At 35.8% G+C, this 16,482-nt stretch overlaps 1 protein-coding gene and 2 long non-coding RNA genes across 3 annotated transcripts in view; 1 reads left to right on the forward strand and 2 right to left on the reverse strand.

Annotated features, from left to right (window-relative positions):
• Window positions 1–870: 870 nt before the first annotated feature.
• The window catches only part of LOC135760484 (complement C3-like), a 65,553-nt gene continuing 49,941 nt past the window's right edge, over window positions 871–16,482 (reverse strand). Inside the window, exons 29-41 of the mRNA XM_065274479.2 lie at window positions 10,278–10,441; window positions 9,946–10,104; window positions 9,644–9,703; window positions 9,473–9,563; window positions 9,328–9,376; window positions 9,142–9,232; window positions 6,728–6,817; window positions 5,729–5,834; window positions 5,571–5,660; window positions 4,835–4,915; window positions 2,025–2,108; window positions 1,772–1,907; window positions 871–1,127 (exon numbers count right to left, since the gene is read on the reverse strand). Coding sequence (XP_065130551.2) covers window positions 986–1,127; window positions 1,772–1,907; window positions 2,025–2,108; window positions 4,835–4,915; window positions 5,571–5,660; window positions 5,729–5,834; window positions 6,728–6,817; window positions 9,142–9,232; window positions 9,328–9,376; window positions 9,473–9,563; window positions 9,644–9,703; window positions 9,946–10,104; window positions 10,278–10,441 — 1,343 coding nt within the window. The 3' untranslated portion in view covers window positions 871–985. The remainder of the gene's footprint in view (window positions 1,128–1,771; window positions 1,908–2,024; window positions 2,109–4,834; window positions 4,916–5,570; window positions 5,661–5,728; window positions 5,835–6,727; window positions 6,818–9,141; window positions 9,233–9,327; window positions 9,377–9,472; window positions 9,564–9,643; window positions 9,704–9,945; window positions 10,105–10,277; window positions 10,442–16,482) is intronic.
• LOC135760488 (uncharacterized) lies at window positions 12,716–14,530 on the forward strand. Its single transcript, XR_010537424.2, has 5 exons — window positions 12,716–13,222; window positions 13,764–13,857; window positions 13,956–14,089; window positions 14,177–14,280; window positions 14,391–14,530. It is a non-coding gene; the product is annotated as an uncharacterized lncRNA (long non-coding RNA).
• Window positions 14,446–15,728, reverse strand: LOC141282018 (uncharacterized). The gene is made up of 3 exons (XR_012336540.1): window positions 15,476–15,728; window positions 14,909–15,045; window positions 14,446–14,585 (listed from the first exon to the last, which is right to left on the reverse strand). It is a non-coding gene; the product is annotated as an uncharacterized lncRNA (long non-coding RNA).

The following is a 16,482-nucleotide window of genomic DNA, read 5'->3' on the forward strand; positions in this document are numbered from 1 at the left end:
GAAAGAAATGGGTGATATACAAGTCTGGCTTTAACTTTCTCGCATCAGATGTACACACACAAAAAAAAACTCAATTTCAGCAAAGTGAGTAAATGTAATTTGTTACTTTCAGCTCTGCCTCACCTCTGCATGAATGCATAAAAATGTTTTCTTGTTCGTTTATCTGCTTCTGTTCTCATAAAACAAAATGTGTTCATGTTTATATGTCCAAATTGTCCAGTTTTAAAACATATGAGGTTAAACTGATAAGTGATGGGAAACATTGGTTTGTAGGTATATAGCTGATTAACGCGTCGGCTCCGTACACTTCTCAACCACCCGACTATGTGGTGCTGGCAGTGGACCAAACCACTGTGAGGCAAGTGAGGGGGGAATCAAAATGTTTACAACGTTTTTTGTTGTTGCTCCGTTTGCATTTGTATTGTTTTACTTCTTACACAACAATTTTAAGTATTATAAATCATTAAATTATTTTTAATACACATATTTTAATGATATTTTAGGGGGGACAACCCTCAGATGGGGGGGGTCCAGCCCCCCCCCCCCCCCCCCCCCGGGATTTCCGCCTATGTCACTATGTGTAACCTTATTGGTCTGTTGACATCTGCAACGTCACATTTGTTTAATTCATAGCTGCAATATTTAGCTTGTTGTTTACTTAAAATAAAATTAGCTTTGTTGCTTTATTTCTCTGGCTTACATAATTTTATATAATTTCTTTTCAAGCTTGCCAAATTGTTTCCTTTATTTACTCATCTATCTTCTGAGCATTATCTGATTTAAAATAATTTTGTAATTCAAAAATCTGAAATGTTTTTGCAAAGCCATGAAGTGTGCATCAAACTACAATTAAGTAGAGCCACACATTAACATTTTTTATTAAATGAAACTTTATTATGAAATTAAAGAAAGTATTTTGACAAACAATATTTTTTAACATTTATCCTGTAAGAATGCTATTGCAAGATTAAAAAAAAATACATAATTATGTACTGCATCCTTCTTTAAAGAGTTTATTGGCGAGTACAGAGATGCCCAGGTATCTGTCTCTATACTCCTCTGTTTGACTCTCTGTTCTTGTGGGCCAGTACTCGATCCAGGTCTGCTCACCCAAGATGTACTGAATTCTAAAAACAACAAAAGTAACACAAAGACAAACACAAAGCGACATTGTGAGAGTGTGCGCATGTACAAAGCACAATACTTATTTTCAGAGCTGCAAGATATACCGAAAGACCCAAACAGCGCAAATGTGCATATCATAATAGTTTGCAATTAGATAACCTTTTTAAGTATTAAAGGTATTGCGGAGGATTTTCTTTTCCGGGTGGATCATCAAGACTATTGGTCCTCCTAGTTGTCAATCAGGAGTGTTTCGCAATTGCATTATTTTAAAAAGTGGAGAATGCGGTTCTTTTCTAAATTCGAGAAAATCCTCTGCTATACCTTTAATATTATTTAGTTAAGTCAAAGTTTTAGGTCAATGCAGATGAAAGAGAGATTGGTGAGACAAAGAAAGAATTTATATATAATTTTGGCTTTTTAAATATATTTCATTATTATTCTAACAAATTTTATAACCTTAAAGCATTATTGTATCACATATTGTACATCGCATCATTTAGCAAGTTATCGCATACCACATTTTTATCATCATTGTGCCGCCCTAATTATTTACTATTTCCAAAAACAACCATTTCATATTACCTGCATAAACCTCAAGCAAATCTTGATATTTACAAACAAACACAGACATTCAGTGGACACCTACCTTGACTCGAGCTTTGGCAGATCAGTGGATTTGCCCATGATGAGATACGATTTGCCTACTTGGAATCCCAAAGAATTCCTGCAATTGGGATGAGCCAGGAAGTCTCTCTCCTTCCCTTCAATGCCTACATAAGTGCCTGCAGGACAGTAAAGTACTTAGCAAACAAATGTACTGTGGAAATTTAATGGAAAAAATGAACAATGCATTTCATGCTTAGTGAAGATACACATTTCTTTTGAATAATAAACTGTACCTTCTTTTAACACCTGCTCCACTTTCATTTTATAGATGTCTGAGTGTTTCGCCAGATTCATAGCCACCACTGTGACTTTATAAACTTAAAAACATATATCATAACATCATTATCTACACTGAAAAAAATGAAACTTTGGATCAACTTAAAAAAGTTACAGCTAAATTTATTAGTTTTTCCCAAACTATATTTTTGATTTGGTTAAAACGTTTTAATTTAATATCAATCAAAATAGTTATTCAGCCCAATATAAAACAATTACATTAAAACAAAGTTAAAATATTGTTTTTCATGGAGACCAAATCATTTTTTTTACTTTGGTAAAAATGTTTGTGTGTCTAATTTCTTATAGACTGTTTCTTTTTCTGGAAAAGTAATAATAAAATGATGAAGAAAGTCATAATATTAAATGCAATAGATAAATTAACACTGCCATGTGTATATATGACTCCATCTTACACTTTTAAAAAAGAGTTAAAAGCTGCAATCTTTCACTTTTGCTTCTCTATCAGCATCTCTGTTTGAAAACTAAAATTACAACTTGCTTGCAGAGTTACAGGGATGATAAGTTTAACTTCTAAACAACGGCTGTGAATCTGGTTAATAAAGTAAGTCACCACTGTGTCGATTAGTGTTTCCTTTAGTTGTGCACTTGGGTCTTGAAGTTTAGCATTATTGTCTTCTGTTTGTAATGATAGTGTGTTTCTAAAGCACATCTGTTAGAGCGAAGATAATGTAATAGATGAAGTCTGAAACTGTTGGTATCTAGTTGTTAATTATTATGATTCAATCTTCTCAAGCAAAAATTAAATAAAAATCACCAAAAGTAAATTATTTTATGTTCTATCAATCCTGTGATGCTCCTGTTCTGTAACTATGCTGTAAAAATCCATAAAGCCTGGAGAGTTGTTTTGACTCATAAGTGTAATCTGTGGTGTTCATCTGACATTCATAGGCATCAACAATCCGCCTATGAAACACAACAATGGTGACAATCAACAACAAAGCATCATCCCGCAATGCATGCTGGGTACCAGGATTGTAGAAAACTCATTAATAACTCCCATAATGCATTGTGCCATGATAAAATTGTGCAACTTTCTTACCATTTAATGTCACCGTTGTTGAGATTTGTATCAGAAGTGTTGATGTCTTTCTGATGCAAAAAATAAAAAATACGCTTAAGTGTTGCAACAGTCTTTTTCAAAACTGTGCCATTTTTAATACTTCATCGTTTTAATGTTCTTTTACAATTTCACGTTTTAATTTTAGGTAGCCTTATAGACAAGTTTCCTGGGTGAAATAGGCGGGCCGCCATTAGCCTTTCACTCTGCCAACGACTTCCTGTTGTATCTGCCAAGCACTTCCGGTTAGCGAGTTAGCATCTTTTACTGTCTTTGGTTAGCGTGCAGAAAAAGTAAACCATGTATGGTATTACACGCCGACACGGCTCCAGGACATATTGTGCTGTTCGCGGTTGCAACAACTCGCTAAATGTTTGGTCGAAAGGAGCAACAACAATGTTCACATAATGTTTAAAACAATAACTGTTTATTATATTGACTTGTTTGATTGATTGTTATGTAAATGACAAAGAAACATTGCATTTTATTATTTTAAAACTGTTATAAAACATTATCTTAATGTTCAGTAAATATATTGCTGTAGAAAACACAAATCACTTATTAGGTTTAGATGTTGATGTTTTGTTTCGTTTTAAGTCACCATTATTGTGATTAGTGTTTGTTTTAGTTGGACTCCTGACTCTTGATTTTATGTTTGCTGTTTTTCCCAGCTTGCATTAACTTTATGTTAATGCACCACATTTGTTATGAACATGTAAAGTTAATAGTGTAATCCTGTGGTGGTTGGTTTAATTGTAACGTTCATCACCTCATTAATGTACTAATCAAAAGTTTATTTTCTGTCAACAATGTAAATGAGATCCATCACTTTCACACCAGTTTTTCATTAAGGAGTTAAAGAAACTTTGCACAAAAAATGTCTGCTGTATATTTGGGATGCACAAACATCAAGAATCAGACTATGAATCTCAACCATGGTGACAATTAAATGAAAAACTTCATGCTGCAATGCATGCTGGGTATCAACAAATTACAAATCTCATTCAGGACTCCCAGCATTCACTGCAGCCTGGATAAATAATGATTTTTTTACAATTTTCTTTGTCACCATGGTTGAGATTAAACAACAGGAAACACTAATCACATTTGAATGGCTTCAAATGAATCTAAAACAAATGCAGACTGGAGATTTAATGTAATAATTTTGTGGTAAATATCCATTTGACTTACACAGAAAGAAGATTTGTTTACTAAATCACGTGTGTGGATGCTGGAATAGTTGAACACTTGTAACCTTGTCTGACAGCAGTTGTTTAGAAGTTAAACATCATCCATGTTTAGAAAAGAACTGTTGTAAAGTTGTAATTTTAGTAAAAAAGTAAAAATAATGATTTTGGTCTCCATGAAAAACAATATTTTAACTTTGTTTCAATGTAACTTTTTATCTTGGGCTGAAGAACTATTTTGATTGATATTAAATTAAAATTTTTAAGTTTCAACCAAATCAAAAATATAGTTTGGGAAAAACTAATAAATTTATCTGTAACAAATTACAGAATTTTTTGAAAAGTTGATCCATAGTATACAGCAATTTTTTTAAGTTTTCATTTTTTTCAGTGTATACACCAGAGCTGTAGAAATGTAAATGGTTCTGGTAAAACATTTTTACTGCATTTGTAAGACAGCCAAAAAAAACTACGAGCACACAGAATTGAATGTTTTTACCATAATCCATGCCAGCTTCACAAGCCTTATCCAAACGGTCCTCTTCTTTAACCTTGTTTTTATTCTGATAACTGCAGTTTTCTGTTTAAAGAGATGTTGAATTGTCATACACAAACATGTTCAGTTCATTGTAAATAATATTTACTAACAGAGGACATTTCAAATATCCTAAAAGTGTAGATACTGAATATACAAAGTAATTTTCCCAATTCATTTACAAAAATGTTTTCGTTTTGAAGATTCCTGCAGAATGGATTTCCAATGCTATGTTTAAAATATATTGACATACTTCATCTTTTACTTCATGCCTACACACCATTTATTAAAACTAAGCTGTAATATAACCAGTATGGTTCAGCCAGTCACAGTGAATTCACTGTATAGAGTACTGAGATGGTATAGGCCAGGGGTGGGGAACCCTGGTCCTGGAGGGCCACTGTCCTGCGTAGTTTAGTTCCAACCCTAATCAAACACACCTGAAATTAATTTCGAAGTAGTCCTGAAGACTTTAATTTGATTTTTCAGGTGTGTTTGATTAGGGTTGGAACTAAACTCTGCAGGACAGTGGCCCCCCAGGACCCAGGGTTCCCCACTCCTGGGATTGACAGTCAAGGGGCTGGAAATGGGGGGAACGTGGTGGCACCTGTATGACTGATGTATCGGTACAACAAATAGTGTGTTGTTTCTGGCTTTAGGATAGCACATATGTGTCTGCATAAAGTAAAAAGTCCATTACCTTCTGCACACTGGCACAAATCTCCATGACATAATCTGCTTACAGTGCCATCTTCCTTTTCAGGATGGTAATACCTTGTACAGCGTGCGTCTAAAAAAAAACACATGGGTTTAGTTAAAGAGAAGACTGTGTGGGTTGTTTGTGTGTCAAAATCTTACCTGGTGAATAATATTCATATATAGTGACTCCAGCAGGTTGGAGCAAACCCACTTTATTCATCTTATGCATTCTGAAGACAATTCTTTCTCTTTCTGTTCGAGAAACCTATTGAGGCAGACAATAAAAGCATTAAAAATTACTTATAATAACATTGTATGTGACAACTTTATATGGTTATTTTGACAAAGCACACTGTGTGTGATTTAGAAACATTTGAAACGTAGTTACATGCAATTATGCACATAACATGATTGACACTTTTTAACATGTCACAGTCAATCGCAATCATGAATTCAACTTGGTATCTTGGTATGAACTAGTGATGCACTGCAACAATCATGATTTTCATGGTCGGTTGCCGTTTTTTTTTTTACAAGCAACAAACAAAAATATTACGCGCTCTGTAGAGCAGATTGTCCATTTAGGGTTACTGTAGATACATGACGGTGACTTCCAATTAAGGACGTTGCGGACCCGCAGTGTTTGTTGTAACGTAATGAAAACAATATAGTTCATTATGTAAGGTCTTTATACACCAATGATAATAGATATAGTTAAGTCATAGCATATTTCTTTAATCATTTCATTATTTCTTTAAACACAAAACATTTGTGTGCCCTTTTAACCCTTAAATGCATAAAATAGGTCTGTAGTGACCCAGGACATCATTCACTACCCTCAGACCTCCAGCTTTTTAGTATTCCTCAATCTGTTTAATCAACAATTTAACTTAAAAAACAATATCTGTTTTATTATTAATTTAAGGTAAACTAAAGACCCGAGAAAAAATGATTTGGGAAAGCGTTATGCATTTAAGGGTTGAACTGTGCTTTTTCAAGCATTAGACTTCTTGTCGACATAGTTTCCAGGTGCCAATGGCGTGTCAGGATTAAAACCATTTGATTATAATTTATGACCGAGCAATCAATGCATCTCCAGTATAAAACATGAAAACAAAATAAAGTTTGCTTTTGACTGTTAACACAAACAATTATAACCTTATTTAAGTAGAGGATGAGAGACCCTCGCTCTGAGAGCTCTTTGTTCATCTCAAATTTCTGAATAAATCGGTCTTTCCCTGTGGCCAACTGTGGGAAAGAAAATGGAAAAACGTCAGTATTTGACACAATTAAACACTCTTTCATTTCTATCTCCTGTTTAAAATCTGTATACAACCATTCCATATGCATACATCTAATAAGGTTTTGATTCTAGAAAAAGTAGTTTAATCTCTGCTTTAGGGTGTTTTCAGACCTGACCGTTTGTTTCAGAACCTGGTGCGTTTTCTCCCTTAGTACGGTTCGTTAAGGCATAAACGAAGGTTGAACACAGCAATTAGGCTCGGATCCGAACCAAAATGAACTCTGGAGCGGTTCAAGATAAGTTTGAAAGCAATCTGACCTAACAGACGGGCTCTTATTGCTTTAATAACCATGAACATACATAACAGCTCTTTGGTAATGAATTCTGGTGCGCACATCAGCAACATTCAAAACGAAAATGCACCTGTTCCTTATAAAATGTCTTCTAAATGCTCTTCTCCGCAATACCTGGATAGCAAGCAAACTAAAGCAAACATGGATCACCATAATAGTTTGTTGAAATTTCAATGTTTTTGTAATATTAATGGAGGATGCAAACGTCATATTGATTCCATGGGATTAACACTGACAAATATTTTTAACATTCTTTCAATGGTTGCTTGCTATCTGGGTAGGTACATGGTAAAAATTAGGGGTGTGCAAAAAAATCGATTCACATTTGAATCACGATTCAAGCTTTGCCGATTCTGAATCGATTCATAGAATTCCAAAAATCGATTCATAAATTTTTTTTGTAATGCCGTGTTACTATTGTTCTGAAATGAGTTTGTCTCAGTATTCCCATATGATGCTGCGTCGTATTCACTCTGACTCCTGCACACTCTTGTCACAGTGTTTCCCACACATTGACTTTACTTGGGTGCTGTGCCTAGTTATATTAACAAGTGCCCAAGTATTTCTGGCGTCAAATTTTGTCTTTTTTGTTTTTCTGTGATGATGACACTCTTTAATAATGACATTTTGTGTGCGACATGATGAGCTCGGTGTCCGTTCACGTGCTCTCTGTTTCACAATGAATTGGGATGCGACGCGAACAAGCTCGTGTCACATTGTATCCTTCATGTTTCTGAACTTGAGCAGAGTTTTACCATTTGAGAACTTCACGGAGCACCCGCGGACCGTATGGTTCCGCGTTTGTATTTGAAATGGTCAGTCAGGTCCGGGTCAGTCAAAGTTAAATTACTTCGGGTCCCGAGTCTGATTAGTGAGTAAAACCCGAGTCGAGCGGAGAATGACCGTGAGCGCTACCATGCTAAAGCTCGCGTGCAGTTTCAGCGTGCCGACGGTTTCTATGGCGATAAAAACGGGCTCTTTTCTAACATTATTAATAAACCATATCTTTTCCAAAATCTATTGCACTGACCGAGCAAAGCTCAAGCTGACTCAAGATTTACAAAACGCAAAGCTGTAATGTAAAGTCCCCTGTCACTGGGACAGCAAGCAGACTTTTGAATCTGAAATAATGAGTGGATTTAGCTTTTTTTTAATTGGCAAGAGAGAAATAGAGAGGCACTTTCCTTACTTCTGCTCTATCTAATAGAAATAATAACCATTATAGCACCAGTCACATTTATAATCTATAGACCTGCACTGTCTATCATTTATATACTATATTATTGTATTTAATAGAGTAAAAGGGGTCATCTAATTGCTTCATATCAGTTTTTATTTTTGCATAAAGACATAAAGTAATATCAAACTACATTTAATTTGTTGTGTTTCTTTTCTTTAAAATTGTATATCTCCTATATCAGTCACATAGGAAGAAGTAAACTACATTTACATACTGTGAATCGTTTTTTAAAATCAAGAATCGTTTTTGAATCGAAAATCGATTTTGAATCGAATCTTGAGCCTAAAAATCGGATCGAATCGTGAAATTTTCTGAATCGTGCACCCCTAGTAAAAATGTTGTCCCACTTTACAAAAATTTTGATTCCTGCTCAAAATAATGAAGTTATATAACCGCAGTTACCAAAAAGCCACAAAATAATCCCGCAAAGCTGCTATCTCTCCGTCCTGATAGTTTTCATGTATGGCTCAGCGGTAGAGCATTGCGTTTCAGTTCATGGGTTCGAACCCAGGGAACACAAATGCTGATAGAAAATGTATAGCTTGTAATGCACTTTAAGTTGCTTTGGATAAAAGCGTCTGCCAAATGCATGAATGTAAATGTTTTTAACAAAGTCTTGTCCAACTGGAAATATTGCCTTGTGAATGAAAACCGAACCAAGGTAAAGATGCAACATTGAAACAAAGTAATTGATCTACAGGTCTGAGAACACCCTTAGTTGTTCATGACAGTGTACCTCTGTGAGATCTCTTTCATCCACTTTAAACCCTGTCAGTAAGCCCACATCCAGAATACTCATTGTGGCATCTCTTGTTTCACTTTGGTAGCTGTAAAGATGTTTGTCTTATCAGCAGATGTATTATATACAGATCAATACAGAACATTAAATAAATCAATGTTATTCTCTATTCTGTTAACTTACAAGAATTCCATGGTAAGCTTGTAACTTTCTTCAGCCCCTGCATAGTTCACTAAATACAAAATATATTTTGTTTAATACTGAGATGCATAGTATAAAGTAAAAACATCAGGGTTTCAGTTTAACATTGTCAGTTAAAAAATCCTACCAAAACGTTCTCGTTCAATTTTAACACTTAGATCAAAGTGTTTGCAGTCAGAAATCTTCTCAGCAGGTTTGGCGTAGTACAGGGTAAGCACCTAAAAACCGACAGGAACACTCAGTTCACAAACTCATGTAAATGTTAGTCTGTATAAGCTCTCATGCACAGTAAACTCACAGATAGAGTCGCCGTTCCAGTTCCCTTAGCAGTTATATTGAAGTTCTTATTTATGTCAATCTGTTGAGTGAACACATGTTTGGTTTGCCATTGTTTTTATTAGAATAATCAAATCAATAACTATGTGCAGTAGAAAAAGTGGCTTATTTAAAGTACCTAGTGAGCAAAATAGCCATGTGAACAGCAAAACTCTCATAATCTCTCACACAATAAAGCACAAATAATTGGCGTGAACAAAATTATTGTGTGTTGAATTATCAGATTTATTCTTCTCTTTGGAAACAATGAGAACGACTTCTCACCTTGTCTGAGCGTGTGACGTGTGCATTATCTTTACTAATAGACCATCTGACTGGTATGTGTCTTCCCGCCACACTCAGCTCCACATCCAAATTGAAGTTTTGATCGATCTTTACCTGTGTGCGATATTCAGCTACTGCCTGGAATACCATGATGGTTGCCTAGAACAGAACGGTGAAGTAAATTATGCAGTATATAGTATTTTAAACTTTTAACCCAATAATAGAATGCATTCATTACAAAATCCCATTACTGCTTGTAGTGTCAGAACAGTACACATGTATTATGTATGTAGAAATGCATATTATTCTTAAATAAGAAGTTGTTAGTTTACCTGTGTGGTTCTATAACCATAGGAGTCAGTTTGTTGTCTGGCCAGCCAGTGCACAGCTTCTCCCGCTTTGTCGTATTGTTTTGCTTTTACGAGAGCGAGCACAGCATAGGCCGTGGCCTCTAGAGAATGATGATGTTGTCCTGGGACAATCCAAGCTGTTCCGGCTGTTTTAAAGACAAAATAGAAACATGTACAGGATTATGTTGAATACACTTCTCTATTAATGCTGATATTGCATCTCATTTCCAGTTTTGGGCTAGTTTCTTAAAAAATTTAATATATTACTCATTATTTGTTTCAGATGTCAAGTTCCAGACTAAAATGCATGTTTGAGCTGTCTTAACTAAAAACACTGAAAAAGTGATACTTTGGATCAACTTGCTGTAATTTGTTAGCCTGGTAGAACCATCCTCTGCTATTTTGCTTCGCTTCATAGACAGAGTCTGGCTGGGCATAATTGACAATCGTTTTCCTTCTCATGGGAGGGGCTTGTCTGAAGTTTAAAATCATTGGTCTAAACGTAAGCCAATCACATAACGTTTGGATATGATGTGCGTTATGCGCCAGCTCAGCCGCATCAAATTTCTGCTGTAAAACACACGCATGATGTGAAAACAAACCCATCGAGCGAAATACCGAAGTTAACATGGCTATGAACGACTTCTGCAGATTATGTAAAGTAAATCGGGCCAGAGCTAGTTGAACACTATCCTTACGGTGTCTTTCCACTCACGTCTAAGTGGAGGAACGCCCCTCTCTCCTCTCAAACTCTTCCACCAGACGGCCATAACCATATGTAAATTAAATCTTCCTACCTTTTTTTCTGGTTAATCAGGAACGTCACCAAAGAATGTTTGCCCACGCGTCCTCCACCATTAACTGTGAACAATGAAATTTCCTTCCATGATATCGATTGTTGTGCACGTCAAGCTGTGCTGCACACAGTTTCTCGCTGACGATCGATAATAGTTGATAAATTAAACTTTTCCCAAAACCTGTCGGGAGTAGGGCAACAACATAATCTCCATTCAAAATGTTTAACAAACACTTTTCTTGTTCGGGATTAAGTTGGCAAGTGCCGGTTCTCCACAACAGAGCAAATAGCTTTCTGTGCCTCCATGTCCACTACAAACTACAACCGTACATTCGGCGCTTAGCGTCTACGTCACGGCTCTCAGCCCGCCCTCTGTTCATTGATTCGCCGGTTGTTTTGAGACCTGAGGAAAACGGTTTGAATGGGAGGTATCTCAGACTGAGTACAGAAGCGTAATGAAATTTAGCGGAAGTACAAAGTCTGACGTAGTCAGGCTAGTAATTTGTTACAGCTAAATTAAATAGTTTTCTCAAACTATATTTTTGATTTAAAACTTTACATTTTAATTTAATATCAATCCAAATATTTCTTCAGCCCAAGATAAAAAATTACATTGAAACACAGTTAAAATATTGTTTTTCATGGAGACCAAATCATTATTTTTACTTTGGTAAAAATTGTCCTGTCTCTAATTTCTTATATTCTGTCTCTTTTTCTGGAAAAAGTAATAATAAAATGATGAAGAAAGTCACAATATTAAATGCAGTAGATATTGGAACACTGCTGTGTGTATATATGACTCCATCTTACAGTTTTAAACACACAGTTTTACAACTTGCTTGCAGAGTTACAGGGATGAAAAGTTTAACTTCTAAAAAAATGGCTGTAAATCTGGTAAATAAAGGAAGTCACCACTTTGTCGATTAGTGTTTCCTTTAGTTGGGCACTTCGGTCTTGAAGTTTAGCATTATTTTCTTCTGTTATTTATGACAGTTTGTTTCTAAAGCACATGTGTTAGAGCAGAAGATAATGTTATAGATCATTGGTTCCCAAATCCAGTCCTCGGGACCCCTCTCCCAGCATGTTTTAGATGTCTCCTTATATGAAACACCTGATTCCACTCATCAGGCTAGGCTGGAAGGCGTGATTTCTTTCCCCAAACCAGTTCAGATAGGAGTTTTACTTAAACATGAGCTCAGGGGCAGAAAGAAATTTGATTGGTTCACAAAAATGACCAATGAAAGTCCTCAACCGGAGCCTTCAAGCCAGCTTCTGCAGTGAAGCAGTTTGAGCTCACCGTTGGTCAGGTGAGTAGCGCAGATGGTTAGATAGGAATGTGACTGGTTTTGAATTCAGCTCGAAATGGTTCGAGTTAAGTTAAGTGTTTCCACGTGTCCGTGGCACGACTTTCGCTTTCGTGCGTGTTGGTTACTCAATTGTTTTTCCTATTTTCTTACCATTGTTGCTTGGGATTGAGGTTAGAACAACTTTGTTACATAAAATGACATCCTAATCCAAACCCAACTCTAACCCCAACATCAAGTGAAAACAGTTTAAAGAGCACCTATTATGGGATACACGTTTTTAAACATCCTTTTGTGTGTAAGTGTGCATTAGTACATGCTAACGATATTCAAAAAGTACATACCTCAAAGAAAACGATGACGCGAGTTATCGTCTCTAACGTTCGAGGACTACAAAAAACACTCGGATTGTAGGCAACAGTTTACTTCCTGGGATTAGTGACGTAGATAAGACCAACATTATCATAGTTCAGCCCTCTCTGCTTTGCTTGGGTACGCCCTCAAAGACGAGGGTGGGGAGCGCCGAGTCAGAAGAGAGCTAAAATGGCGGAGGTTGTGAGTCCCTGCTGTGACTCTGTTTGCAAACTCTTGTTTCATCGTTTAAGCGATTAAATCTCTCGAGTAGACGCTATCTCTTTAGATGCGAGGGCAAAATAGCACTTTATGGACTTACACAGAGGACATCATGTTTAATACGGTTCCGGAAAAATCCAGTCAGAAGTTGTTCACGGAGTTTTCACAATAACTGCTTCTCATGAACCGAAGCTGGATTTGCGCGACGTCTCCTTTTGAAAGTTGGATTACTGTGCACTTCTGGATCACAGGCTGTAAGTATTCACGTTTATTATTTGCCTTTTACTGTACGTTACGTAACCGGTAACCAGAGATTAACATAATGTGCGTGTAGAGCTAAGCTTGCAAGCTAATTGTCTTGTTTTGTAATACTGTATTTCATAAACAACGTACCATATTTACACACGTGTATGTTGAATTATGCAGACTATCGTTTTTTTTATCGATGTTGGTTTAGACATGTTTACAAACTTGCTAAGTTGCTAAGCTAAATACAAATACAAATGCCAGCTAAACTGTTACCAGTAAAATTTGTTCTCATGATCAAACTCAAGAAACTCTAAGTACAGATGATTTGTTTAAAGTTATATGTATTTTACTGTTGTATTTACTTGAAGCTTTCTTAGATTTTGAAACGAAGTAAACACATAATGTGTGTTGCTAATGTTGGGCCATGTAATATGTAATACATTTACGTTTTAATGAATAGTCTAACGATTTATAGTCGTTGTACTCTATTGTTATAATATGTCTTTTTTACTGAATACATGTTTGTTTTATTTGTCTATATCCTAGATTCGCAGCTGGACACATCCTTCTACACTGTATGCAAACATGCAACATCATAACACACAGTACAAGGAGTCAGACTGGCATATGAGGAGCAAAGGTGTGTAACACATATGATGTATTTAGCTAGTGAAACCACTACCAGTCTTAGATGTATAACTGATGATGACAAAGTTTTTTTTCTCTGCATAATAATAGGAACCCAGGCAATAGCATCGTTTCACAATGTTTCCATCACCATCATCAGTGGATGCCTTTGCTGTCCGTAGCCTGAGATTTCAGATTTGCAGCAAAAAAAATTTGATTTTCTCATTTATTGGAATGCTGTGCAGGTATTTAAGTAGGCTATTTTAGTAACTTTGTTAAATAAAGTAGTATTTACTTTTACAATAAATTAATTGCTTGTTTATATTTTACAGGTATTTGTACCTTGCAGCCATCCATTACAATGTCACCAAGCCGTAACAAAAGCAGGAGAGGGAAAGTACAAGGCTATGTTCCCAAAACACACAAATGACATACCGTAAGCAGTAATGTTTTATTTCAAATACATTCATAATTAAAAACTTAATGTATGAAGCAGGGAAATAAATGATCAAAACAAAAGATTTATTGACTGCAATATTTCTACAGTTATGTGGAGGATGTGATCAGGCTTGTGTTTGATGAGGTATTTGAAGATAAGCTGAAGGAAGCCCTGATTCCAATGGACCTGGCATCACAGTTTGAGAGACCTTCAAAGGAGGACGTGATTGCATGCCATCTTCAGTGCAGGGGTCGTCGAAAGCCAAAATTGTGACCGATCTGATCAGGAAGCTCCAAGCGTATCTGGAGAACAACACACGACAGGATGATAACCTTATAGTGTCGTCTTAAATAGCACCAGCTGACAAAGCTTTGATATGCCATTTATCTGAATAGATAGCTGTAAGAAATGAATTGAACAATTTTTGAAACAAGAGCACAATATGGTTACTAAAGTATGTTTATTTGTATATTGTTTAACATTTAAATATATATTTGTAATAAATAAAAAAAACTTTTGACTGACTATTATATTTTCTTTAAAGTTACATCTTTTGTTCTTTTGGGTACTTTGTTACTATAATGATACTTTAGTGTTATTGGTTTAAAAATGTAATAAAACTTACTCTAGTCCTGCACCTCAAAGGCTTATAGTCGGTACAATAAATGTTCTGTGTGTAGGGATTTAGACAATTTGTGCAAAACCTGGATGATGAATCACGCAGGTAAGAGGCCCTGGAACATGTTGCATTCTCCTTAAAACCTAATAAGTAAAAACATAGCACTTATAAGTAAGCAGGCTTTCATAAAAAAGTTTACCATAGTAAAATAATGTAGAACATTAATTTCAATTAATACTTTCTTTGTGCTACATTTGGTGTTTCCATATAGTTTGCACAGTGATATAGTATGTAACAGTCTTTTATAATAAAGTTTACTATAGTAAAATAATGTTAACAAATGAAATAGTTTTATAATCATTTCAACAAATACTTTCTATGTGCTACATTTGGTGTTTCCATATAGTTTGCACAGTAATATAGTATGTAAGCAGGCTTTTATAATAAAGTTTACTATAGTAAAATAATGTTAATAAGTGAAATAGTTTTATAATCATTTCAAAAAATACTTTCTATGTGCTACATTTGGTGTTTCCATATAGTTTGCAAAGTAATGTAGTACGTTATAATTACCTTTTGGATGTCTTTGCAACACATTTTCGTCTTCGTTTAGCATTCTGGCAGAGCTAAGGACACCTAAAAAAGTTAAATCCAATCGCGTTCATTGACGGAGATCGTTTATATCGTAACGGCCGTCTGAACTCTCTGGATCGAGCTTGAAGTGGTAAGGCAGTACAGACACCATCGTTTATAGAGAAATATAGCGCTTGTTTACGTTGCCTGTGACTCTCAGTCAGAACCGGAAAACCCACGCGTAGTCAGGGGCGTAACCTTTCAAACACACGCTGAACGCAGTTGACCAATAACAGTTGAGTAGTCATCTGACCAATCCGAATACACTAGACATTTTGGGAGGCGGAGACAGGAACTAAATCCGACCGTTTTCCAGACATGCAGAAATCGGTGAGGTATGTAAGCAATTTATAAGACTCACAGTGCATTAGTTCAAGTTTTAATAACATGTATGTACTATGGGATATTACAATAACGTGCTAACGTGCTAATTTATTAGCATAATTGGTGCTCTTTAAATTTCTGACAAATAAACGTATAAACCACTGCCATTCTAACCCAGACCCAACTTCATCCTCACGCGAAAACCGTTTAAAAATAAAAACACCCACAAATCTAACCCCAATCCCAAACGACAATGGTTTGAAAAAAGGAAAAAAATTGAGTAACCAACACGTGAATCTGGCACGAAAATGAAAGTCATGCCACGAACACGTGAAAACGTGGAAACACTTAACTTAACGCTCGAAACATTTCAAGCTGAATTCAAAACCAGTCACATTCCTATCTAACCATCTGCGCTACTCACCTGACCAACGGTGAGCTCGAACTGCTTCACTGCAGAAGTTGCCTTGAAGGCTCCGGTTGAGGACTTTCATTGGTCATTTTTGTGAACCAATCAAATTTCTTTCTGCCCCTGAGCTCATGTTTAAGTAAAACTCCTATCTGAACTGGTTTGGGAAAAAATCAAGCGGCTGGCGGGAGCCTGATGAGTGGAATCAGGTGTT

This window comes from Paramisgurnus dabryanus, chromosome 4 (assembly GCF_030506205.2).
Source record: "Paramisgurnus dabryanus chromosome 4, PD_genome_1.1, whole genome shotgun sequence".
Lineage (NCBI taxonomy): Eukaryota > Metazoa > Chordata > Actinopteri > Cypriniformes > Cobitidae > Paramisgurnus > Paramisgurnus dabryanus.